This window comes from Poromitra crassiceps (assembly GCF_964638095.1).
Source record: "Poromitra crassiceps genome assembly, chromosome: 2".
Taxonomy (NCBI): domain Eukaryota; kingdom Metazoa; phylum Chordata; class Actinopteri; order Beryciformes; family Melamphaidae; genus Poromitra; species Poromitra crassiceps.
This window is the reverse complement of record NC_139624.1, coordinates 20,311,177-20,322,961: the sequence shown is the minus strand read 5'-3', so window position 1 is coordinate 20,322,961 and position 11,785 is coordinate 20,311,177. Positions and strand designations below refer to the sequence as shown.

At 45.6% G+C, this 11,785-nt stretch overlaps 1 protein-coding gene across 1 annotated transcript; it reads right to left on the bottom strand.

Annotated features, from left to right (window-relative positions):
- Positions 1 to 1,876: 1,876 nt before the first annotated feature.
- pthlha (parathyroid hormone-like hormone a) lies at positions 1,877 to 11,317 on the bottom strand. Its single transcript, XM_083632368.1, has 3 exons — positions 11,201 to 11,317; positions 2,876 to 3,406; positions 1,877 to 2,181 (listed from the first exon to the last, which is right to left on the bottom strand). Exons 1-2 carry the CDS (start codon positions 11,305 to 11,307, stop codon positions 2,899 to 2,901), a joined length of 615 nt encoding a protein of 204 aa, XP_083488494.1. The 5' UTR covers positions 11,308 to 11,317; the 3' UTR covers positions 1,877 to 2,181; positions 2,876 to 2,898.
- Positions 11,318 to 11,785: the final 468 nt, after the last annotated feature.

Here is an 11,785-nt window from a genome sequence, read left to right as displayed (position 1 = left end):
AGGGGGTGTTTGTTTCATTAAAACAGCTCGTTCTCACTATGGTCGTGTCATATATCACCACTCTGTCACTCTGGCTGTGTCATATATCACCACTCTGTCACTCTGGCCGTGTCATATATCACCACTCTGTCACTCTGGTCGTGTCATATATCACCACTCTGTCACTCTGGCTGTGTCATATATCACCACTCTGTCACTCTGGCTGTGTCATATATCACTGCTCTGTCACTCTGGTCGTGTCATATATCACCACTCTGTCACTCTGGTCGTGTCATATATCACCACTCTGTCACTCTGGCCGTGTCATATATCACCACTCTGTCACTCTGGCTGTGTCATATATCACTGCTCTGTCACTCTGGCCGTGTCATATATCACCACTCTGTCACTCTGGCCGTGTCATATATCACCACTCTGTCACTCTGGTCGTGTCATATATCACCACTCTGTCACTCTGGTCGTGTCATATATCACCACTCTGTCACTCTGGCTGTGTCATATATCACCACTCTGTCACTCTGGTCGTGTCATATATCACCACTCTGTCACTCTGGCTGTGTCATATATCACCACTCTGTCACTCTGGCCGTGTCATATATCACTGCTCTGTCACTCTGGCCGTGTCATATATCACCGCTCTGTCACTCTGGCCGTGTCATATATCACCACTCTGTCACTCTGGTCGTGTCATATATCACCACTCTGTCACTCTGGTCGTGTCATATATCACCACTCTGTCACTCTGGTCGTGTCATATATCACCACTCTGTCACTCTGGTCGTGTCATATATCACCACTCTGTCACTCTGGCCGTGTCATATATCACCACTCTGTCACTCTGGCCGTGTCATATATCACTGCTCTGTCGCTCTGGCCATGTCATGATTATATCACCGCTCTGTCACGCAGCTTGTGCACTGGATGGAACGCGCCCGCTACCCTTGTGCGCAAATATGATCCGCCCATGGGACGTCCCTTTAAACAAGCCATCACACCTCTATTATGGGACAAACACGGGTGCACCTGGTCGCGGTGAGGCAAAGGGCAAAGGTCAAATTACCCTGTAGGCTTGGAGGCTGGAGCTGGTCTTCCAAGGGGAAAAGACCCCTTCCCTACCTTGGACACCCTAACCATAAGCCCCCCATCATATCCTTAACCCTAACCCCAACCAAATGGCTACCAGTGTCTAAACCTAACCCCTCCTCCCCCCCTGTGCCTAACCCTAAGAGACCCTTACCCCATGCCTAAACCTATGCCCCCTCACCCCACTGTGCCTCCCAGTACGTAACTTGACCTTTGCCTCACCCCAACCAGGTGCGCAGTGCTTGTTTAATAATCTCACTGATAAATATCCCGAGTTGTTCAAAGAGCAACAGGTTAGCGGATGTGATAGATAACATTATTACATTCCCTCAAATAAGTCGTCAAAACGAGTGTTATTTCTTTGTGACAAGCAACTTTTTCTTTTTTCTCACAGAGTTTGATGAGGAAATGCGCTGAGTACGAGAGCCACAGGCAGACCCTCGGCCAAGTAGGCTACGTTAACCATCTGCAACAATCATGTTCTAGACCGGACTTTGCACCCATAATCATTTGACAGCGGGGCATTCAGAAATAAGGTGGATATATTAGATGTGGCCGGAATGAGAACATCTTCAACAGCAGCAAAGAAATAGAACTGGGCGGCTGAACAGAGACAAGATCTATGAGCTAAAAAAAAATAAAAAAGTCTAAACTGAGAAATAACACATGGAACGATGACCATTGTTTTCTTCATTTCAATCAACCACAAAAAGTCAATTAACAAAATTACGGGTATATATATTTATATTTATATATCTAAAGTGCATTATGGTACAAAAATATAGAAGGTCAGCAGCACCTCGATACATTTACAAAATAAATACACCATTCAAACAAAATAAATTACCGCAAATCTGACATTTATAATTGGAATGAAAACAAAAAAGCAAGGATTCACAAAGATTAAAATCTGTTGCCCAACAGAGCATCAAATAAGGTTTTATCAGATATTTTTTTTACTGTCATCATTATCACTATTCTGCTATATTTAGAATATTTACACACAATAAATATTTTCCTATTTCTTTCCAAACAATCACTATTACAGTAGACTGTAACATGAGTATTTAGGTGTCCACTTGAACTGTCCGTTGGTTTCTGAAAGACAAAGGCAAAAAAGATAAGTTAATCCACTGGTTTGTTTGCAGTTTTTCAGTGTTCTTATATACCATGGAGGCCTGTAGGGTCTATAATACAAACAATATTGTTAACATTATGATTTTGAGACACCAGATCAAAGAGGATACATCTAAAATGGAATATGCCCGGCAAGCATGGATGGACGGACCGGGACGATCAGTGAGGTAGGTCAGATCAAGTCATATCATGACTAGTCAGATCTGACATGGGATAAGGCCTGGTCAGAGGCACTTTTGTATTAAAAAAATGTAGCATACATGGTTCATCTGTATATATATTATACATAACGCTGCTGAATGCACACTGTGTACAGAGCAGAATAAATGAATATGTCCATTCGTGGTAACGTCCTGTTTCAATGTCATTTCGACGACTTGGAAAAGACATTTAAATCATCTGTGATTTGGCCACGTCCTGGGCGTCACTGAAAGTCGTCAGCACAACGTCATCGTGACATACTTTTGCTTGCCGGGTACAAGCGCGTGAATGAGTGCGCATGAGTGTTTGTCTGTTTGATCAGGCGGCCATCATCATCCCCCATAATGAGCCGATGGTGGGCTTATAGGGAGACATGACATGAGTCAGCAAACAGGCCTTCAGATCAAACTGAACAGAAGCTGAGAAATGCTTCCAGTGTTTATCTGAGTCTCACCTTTGTCAGAGGCTGACAGTGTTTTAGTGAAGCGCCCCCTGTAGGCCGAGGAGAGGCCGCCACTCCAGGTGGAAGCCGCTTCCGGGCTCGTCTTGCTGCCGCCATCCCAGCGAGCGCGCCCGCCGCTTCCTTTTCTCGCCCTCTCGCCTCTTGCCGGACCTCCCTTTCTTCTTCCTGTTCTTCCCGGAGGCCTTGAGCACGCCGTCTTTGTTGTACGTCTGCGACTTGTTGGTCTCCTGGGGCAGGTTCGTGCCCTCCTCCTCCTCCGGGCGGAAGCTGATGGGGAGGTTCTTAGTTCCTCCTGTGGGCTTAGAGTGGAGGGTGCTGCCAGTGGTGCTCAGGTTGATGGTCAGGCCCACCCCGGGCAGGCCCACCCCGGCTCCGCCGCTGCCCCCGGTCCGCACGGGAAGCTCCCGGATCTCGGCCGTGTGGACCTCGTCCAGTAGCTCCTGCAGCCACATGCGCCGCTTGAAGTCCTGCAGCGTGCGGCCTTTGTCGTGCATCAGCTGGGCGTGGGTCACAGAGCGTTTCCTATAGGATGAGACAAGACCAGACCAGACCATTAGCTGAGCATGGGTCACAGAGCGTTTCCTATAGGCTGAGACAAGACCAGAACCAGACCATCAGCTGAGAATGGGTGGCAGAGCATTTCCTATAGGCTGAGACAAGACTAGACCAGACCAGACCGCTGGAAGGTTAACACTGAGGAAAGACTACAACTATCACACGCTCCTTTCTAGCATTGCGTGCTTCGCACTCAACTGCGCATGCAGCAATTGTGCGCCGCCGCGGAACCCCTCCGCCTTACTATAGTGGTGAGATATACATGTACATATTCTACTTTGAATATTTAATATAAATATAATATTTGTGTCTGATTATGTAGGGCTGGGCAATATGACTTCAAATCAATATCACGATTATTTCAAACTTTTACCTCAATTACGATTAAAGAATGATTATTTATGTTATGCTTTCTTTTTTAACATTACCCTGATAATTCTCTGACAAGGTCTGTACTGTTTGTGTTTTCCTTCATTCGGCCAGTTCATGAACGCATGCATTGGGGAGAACATATTAACCTAAATTAATTGATGATGAGCGAGATTAAGCCAGTTTGATGTTGTAAATGTTGGTTTCGATACATTTTCGGTTAATTGCCCAGCCCTACTGATATGGTTTTTCTCCACACAAATAGCTAAATTATCGTGTTAAAATCCTTAAAATGACATACTCCTTCTCCCTCATTAAAAATGCCAGTATATATTAATATTAATCTCAGAATATTTAATCTCAGAAGTTTTCCTGCGGGACGTAAACTGTAAAGTCCATTATCAGTGTATTTGCGCTGGAGGCTGCAAGTTTCCACATCACAGTTATGTAAGTTGAATATTGGACGGGGATTGGCTTCCAAACTATTTGTGATGTCCCAAATCATGCTCGTAGGCCCGCCCCCTAAAAATCTGATTTTCAATACAGAGAAACTTTCCACTTTCAGCAGATGAATGCGAACGCAGTCTTCTACTGTCAAACTCTGCACAGACATCATTCTGCACAGTGAAGCTCAAACATCAACTGAAGGAACACATTTTGAAATCAAGAAATGAAGAAATGAAGAACTGAAGGAAAGCACATTTTTGACTTTAGGGGGGGTCTTTAAGCATTGAAATGTATTTCAATGTGTTCAGTTTGCGTTGTTATTTGGATAGTGTCTGTACACTCAAGGTAGGTCAGTCAGTTGGAGTGTGGAATTGGGTGTGGAATTTGGGTGTTCACTGCTTCACCAGTAGAGGTCAGTATGAATAAACAAATGAACCGGCTGTTTCAATGAGGGCTTGCATAGGTTTAACAGCAGCAAAGAGTACGACTTTTCGGGCCTTTTTCCTTCTAGCGTATTATGATGTTTTAAGACATTCCTATATCTTTAAGGTTGAGAGAGGGATTGTCTTGATGAGGAATCCATCTTCAGTGCTCTCATCCTCCCTTCCTCTAGTTGAAAAGGTTGAGCAACACTGCTCTCATTGTGCAGTAGTCCAACAATTTGCCCCTGCATCCATGAAATCACTGGCTATCATCATGACATGATTCATAGAACCACGGGAGTTAAGCCTTTTCCAGGGCTGTTAAACTGATACAAGATCCCACCCTGCCAACGGCTGAGATGAGTTTTCCTCTCTTTTGGAAAATGACAATTTTCCTTCTGATAGCCAATTAAAATCGTCTTACTATCGCCGTGGCAACCTCTGGTCCTTCACGTTTCATGAATATCCAGTAAGTGACAGATGCATGGTAGTCAGATCCCATAAGGTTGTACCTCAAATGCTACGAGTCAATTAGGTGACTTGTGCTCCCAAACACCACCGTTTGGCCTGTGGTCCAAAAGCTAAAAAGACGTACATCTGCTCTAATATCTGAACTTGAACTTGGGTAACACTTTAAAATAAGGGTACATTAAGCATGAACTAACACTTAAGAAACTGTTAACTAATGTTACTAGTACTACAGTAATGATATACTAATGGTGTTCGTCTTAACTAAGTATTAATGTGTACCGTACATTATTTCATAGTTCATGGTTAATTAATGGTTAGGGTTAATAAGCATTAACTCTGGGTAAGTTCATGTTTATTAAGCATGATTAAGCATTAACTAACCGTTAATTAATGTACCCTTATTGTAAAGTGTTACCTGAACTTGAAATGCACAAGAATCTAGAGTTGACTCTGGACTTGACCATAGGAGTAAGGCATGAAACCAGTACAGTAGATCACAACATGCTGCGTCAAGTCTAGAGTTGACTCTGGAATTGACCATAGTAATAATCTAGAGTTGAGTCTGGACTTGACCATAGTAATAAATAATCTAGAGTTGAGTCTGGACTTCACCATAGTAATAACCTAGAGTTGAGTCTGGACTTGACCATAGTAATAAATAATCTAGAGTTGAGTCTGGACTTCACCATAGTAATAACCTAGAGTTGAGTCTGGACTTGACCATAGTAATAAATAATCTAGAGTTGAGTCTGGACTTCACCATAGTAATAATCTAGAGTTGAGTCTGGACTTGACCATAGTAATAAATAATCTAGAGTTGAGTCTGGACTTCACCATAGTAATAATCTAGAGTTGAGTCTGGACTTGACCATAGTAATAAATAATCTAGAGTTGAGTCTGGACTTCACCATAGTAATAAATAATCTAGAGTTGAGTCTGGACTTGACCATAGTAATAAATAATCTAGAGTTGACTCTGCATTTGACCATGGTAATAATCTAGAGTTGACTCTGGACTTGACCATATAGGAGCGAGGCATGAAAGCAGTACAGTAGATCACAACACGCTGCGTCAGCTCTTCCTCCTGTCCTGATTTTGACCAGATGGGAAAGGGCAGTGCCCCCAGCCTGTTATCTTTTCAGATACAGCGTGAGCGATGCTTTGCTTTGCTGCAGTGTCCCGTTACCCAGGCCTTAACTCTTAGCCAAACAGAGAGGGAGAGGGCACGGCTCACAACGCATGGGAACCAGCGCACAGCAAACGCTGGCAGGCCCACTCCTCCTCGGCCCAAACGCAGCTTTCAGCCTCAAGTGTCTGAGCACATCAACAAAAGGGAACTTCAATGAGAAGATATTGCGCCCGATTGCGGCGAAGCACAGCGCGGCTATTCAGCTGTCGGGACAGGGATTTTCCCAGGTTACCTCTCGCCAGGTTGCTTTTGATTGTCTAGAATGTGGAGTACAAAATAGTTCCGTAGTGCGAAATAAAACGATATAGTATGTCGTTCTGTTTGAGAACACTGGGCTTAATTGATGGAGTTTTGATATTTGAACGGTTACATACTGTAGGGTGTTTGTGGAAATCAAACTGTTGCTTCGATACATGTCTCACTTGAAATGAAATGGATCATCCGAGGAGGCGGCACACAAAACCCGAAAAGCAATGTGCTGAATTGACCGTTTAAAAACGATGGACGTTTAGCTTCAGCTCAACAGGGTGCACGCGTTTCTCTCCAAAGCATATCGTTGCTGAAGCTATTTTCTCCACCTGAATGAAATAATATCCTGGACAAAATGTGTCTCCCATGCAGAGGAAGCCGTCGAGAGTGGCTTTGTTTATATGCATACAGATATTTCCTGTAAATCTCTGGGCCTAAAACGAAAAAGCAACAACACTGGGAGGAGTGGTGCTCTTTGAAAAGTGATCTGGCTCTGTTTTTACCTTTTTTAATAAGCTGACATCAAACGCTTTCCAAAGGAGCAGCTCGAGAGGAAAGGAGAGAAGAAAATGGTCCTGATACATCCTGAGGTGGCACGGGTCCAACACAGCCCTCTCTTGGCTCGGGCCTACCTGATGTTAATTGTTTCTCTCTGGGAATGAAAGCAGGAGTGTATGCCCCTAAACCAGCGGCATGTCACTCCCTCAGCGCCGGCTGACTGAACCCGAAGCCCGGGCGCTGGCTCAGAGTCAAATGACACGTCGTCGGTTTGCCTCCCCGGGCCCCCTGGCTCGGAGCCAGAGCTATCGATTGCTCCCAATTTGCTCCTGCACAGGCTTCTCGGCGCTTTGTGTGATGTCTGCTGAGCTGGAGCATCGCCCCCTACTGGTTGATACTGCTTCATAACGGCCACAGCAGCTTTGGTTACCACTCGCAACGACTCCATCTTTGTGCACTATCTCTTGCTATGTCAAAATCCAAAATCCATCTAAAACCAACTCATTGGCGAAATTAATAGACTTTCCCCTCATCGTCGGTGACCTACCCCACAGCGTGTCAGCCAATCGTGTCATCTTACCGCACCGTTTTCATGGTGCCAATATTTTCCTTTCCACTCAGGTGGTTTTAACTCCCCCCTGAAATCCACTCAGGTGGTTTTAACTCACTCCTGAAATCCACTCAGGTGGTTTTAACTCACTCCTGAAATCCACTCAGGTGGTTTTAACTCCCTCCTGAAATCCACTCAGGTGGTTTTAACTCACTCCTGAAATCCACTCAGGTGGTTTTAACTCACTCCTGAAATCCACTCGGGTGGCTTTAACTCACTCCTGAAATCCACTCAGGTGGTTTTAACTCACTCCTGAAATCCACTCGGGTGGCTTTAACTCGCTCCTGAAATCCACTCGGGTGGTTTTAACTCGCTCCTGAAATCCACTCGGGTGGTTTTAACTCGCTCCTGAAATCCACTCGGGTGGCTTTAACTCGCTCCTGAAATCCACTCGGGTGGCTTTAACTCACTCCTGAAATCCACTCGGGTGGTTTTAACTCGCTCCTGAAATCCACTCGGGTGGCTTTAACTCACTCCTGAAATCCACTCAGGTGGTTTTAACTCACTCCTGAAATCCACTCGGGTGGCTTTAACTCGCTCCTGAAATCCACTCGGGTGGTTTTAACTCGCTCCTGAAATCCACTCGGGTGGTTTTAACTCGCTCCTGAAATCCACTCGGGTGGCTTTAACTCGCTCCTGAAATCCACTCGGGTGGCTTTAACTCACTCCTGAAATCCACTCGGGTGGTTTTAACTCGCTCCTGAAATCCACTCGGGTGGCTTTAACTCACTCCTGAAATCCACTCAGGTGGTTTTAACTCACTCCTGAAATCCACTCGGGTGGCTTTAACTCGCTCCTGAAATCCACTCGGGTGGTTTTAACTCGCTCCTGAAATCCACTCGGGTGGCTTTAACTCGCTCCTGAAATCCACTCGGGTGGCTTTAACTCACTCCTGAAATCCACTCGGGTGGTTTTAACTCGCTCCTGAAATCCACTCGGGTGGCTTTAACTCACTCCTGAAATCCACTCAGGTGGTTTTAACTCACTCCTGAAATCCACTCGGGTGGCTTTAACTCGCTCCTGAAATCCACTCGGGTGGTTTTAACTCGCTCCTGAAATCCACTCGGGTGGTTTTAACTCGCTCCTGAAATCCACTCGGGTGGCTTTAACTCGCTCCTGAAATCCACTCGGGTGGCTTTAACTCACTCCTGAAATCCACTCGGGTGGTTTTAACTCGCTCCTGAAATCCACTCGGGTGGCTTTAACTCACTCCTGAAATCCACTCAGGTGGTTTTAACTCACTCCTGAAATCCACTCGGGTGGCTTTAACTCGCTCCTGAAATCCACTCGGGTGGTTTTAACTCGCTCCTGAAATCCACTCGGGTGGTTTTAACTCGCTCCTGAAATCCACTCGGGTGGCTTTAACTCGCTCCTGAAATCCACTCGGGTGGCTTTAACTCACTCCTGAAATCCACTCGGGTGGTTTTAACTCGCTCCTGAAATCCACTCGGGTGGCTTTAACTCACTCCTGAAATCCACTCAGGTGGTTTTAACTCACTCCTGAAATCCACTCGGGTGGCTTTAACTCGCTCCTGAAATCCACTCGGGTGGTTTTAACTCGCTCCTGAAATCCACTCGGGTGGCTTTAACTCGCTCCTGAAATCCTATTAAGTCCATATCACACAACGGGTGTGCCTCCATTTCCCCTGACATAAGCAGAAGAGGCCCCACACGCTGCCTGGGGAAGCAGAGGCACGGCGCTAACGCTGCTCTGTTCTCCGTGTGTCCGTGTAAGGCTGCCTGTTCCCGGGATGACACACGGTTTGAATCACTTTAAAGGCTCCCTCGCTCTCAGGGAAGCAGCTTCTAAATGTACACTGCTGCCCGCCAAATGCCTTTCAGATGTGCTCCTCTCCCCTCCTGCGTCTCAATGCTCATGTGGTTTGAGGGGCCAAACATCTCGGCCTGAAAGTCATTGAGTGATCTTTGCACAGGGACAACAAAGCCCTACAGATTGGGTCAATGTTATGGACCATGTCCTGCTGCATCCAAAATATTGACCGGCTGCCTTCAGAGCTTCTTCCCAGCATCCTGTCATAATGAAACCGTTTCATTAAAAACGTATTGTCCCAAAGTGCACCACCGGCAGCGAAGACATTCAGCAAAACCATTTCAGGGATATTATCTTTCCAAAGGTAAAAGCTCTCAATGCGTGTTTTGCATTCTGGCTTCAGGAGATGAAAGAACATTTACTCTGTGAGGCATAATATACTGTCCAGGAGCAGCAGGTATAATATACTGTCCAGGAGCAGCAGGTATAATATACTGACCAGGAGCAGCAGGTATAATATACTGACCAGGAGCAGCAGGTATAATATACTGACCAGGAGCAGCAGGTATAATATACTGACCAGGAGCAGCAGGTATAATATACTGTCCAGGAGCAGCAGGTATAATATACTGACCAGGAGCAGCAGGTATAATATACTGACCAGGAGCAGCAGGTATAATATACTGACCAGGAGCAGCAGGTATAATATACTGTCCAGGAGCAGCAGGTATAATATACTGACCAGGAGCAGCAGGTATAATATACTGTCCAGGAGCAGCAGGTATAATACACTGACCAGGTGACCAGGAGCAGCAGGTATAATATACTGACCAGGAGCAGCAGGTATAATATACTGACCAGGAGCAGCAGGTATAATATACTGACCAGTAGCAGCAGGTAATACACTGACCAGGAGCAGCAGGTATAATATACTGACCAGGAGCAGCAGGTATAATATACTGAGCAGGAGCAGCAGGTATAATATACTGACCAGGAGCAGCAGGTATAATATACTGACCAGGAGCAGCAGGTATAATATACTGAGCAGGAGCAGCAGGTATAATATACTGAGCAGGAGCAGCAGGTTTTGCTTGGTCCAGCGTCTAGCCATACATCAGCATTATTCATTTCCCTCCTCTGAGGTGCGTCTTCATCAGCAGCGAGCAGCCCAACAGAGTGGCTCACCAAGCTGGCATGAAGGGGGTAACAAACAGCATTTCTGTCTTTAGCCGGTGGTCTGCAGCCCCCGTCAGACCGAGCCCTGGGGGACCCTGGGAGTTAAAGCGGGGCTGTGAACATCTCTGCTCGGGAACCGGGGGGGAACGTACTTTATCGCACAGAGCGTTTAACACCCCCACCTTCCCCGCGCGCCCACCCTTTTCTCCTTAGGCAAACACGCAGGTGGGCGAAGACTATCTAAACAGCTGCCGGCACGTTTCACAAATGAACACATTTTCCAGCCGGGCAGCGTTTGCTCGCCCGCCAAGCAGGACAACGTGTCAATAAATGAATCCAAATAGCAAATAATGGAAAAAAAAAAGATGATGCAGAAAAACTTTTCCTTGAAAGATTGCCAAAAGTAATTATTTCCACCAGCAACTTTTTCAGCTTTGCCGGGCTTTACACGGAGGATCACGGACGGATGGAATTCAAATGGAATAAAAGGTAATTGTGTAAAAGCAAAGCATGCAAAAAAAGAAGAAAAAGGAAAGAAAGAAAGAAAGTCGAGACTTACGTTCTGTTGCTCAGGGCATCAATTGGTCTCCCATAGTGTGGCACTGGGGAGCACAGTAAGAACACAGCAAAGCACCACTGTTGAAGGACTCTTCTCGAGCAGAACATCTTGGAAATAGATTTCTGTAAAGAAACACAAAAATACACAAACAACTTTGATTCAAAGGCACTTCTGACAGAAAACATGTTGCATTTTGTCTCCCTTTAAAAGTCAACGTTATTTCGGGGCTAATAAGTGCCAACAGACGGAGTATTTATTTGAGCCCAGTTGAAATGATTAGCATGCTATTGCCCTGCAGACAGAGAGGCAGCAGTGCCAGCACAGACTGGATGACTACAGCTACAGCTTATTGAACTGAAAGCAGTCCAGCATGTTCGAGAGCAAAACACAAATTCCACCAAGCCCAATTTGCCACAACAAAGCTGGAGGAAAACAGCCAAGCCAAAGAGAAGAAGAGAGTGGGAACTTACTTTCCCAAAGCAGTGTCCGTCCCGCAATAAAAAAAAAAAAAAAAAAAGTATTGTCACTGATGTCCTTAGATTCCCCAAAAAGACAGAAAACTATCTCAAAGTTTCCAGTCTGGAA

Coding starts and splice junctions, on each gene's coding strand:
- pthlha (XM_083632368.1), bottom strand. CDS start 11,307: ATGTTCTGCTCGAGAAGAGTCCTTCAACAGTGGTGCTTTGCTGTGTTC. Junction 3,407..11,200: donor GATGCCCTGAGCAACAGAAC/GTAAGTCTCGAC, acceptor CTCATCCTATAG/GAAACGCTCTGTGACCCACG.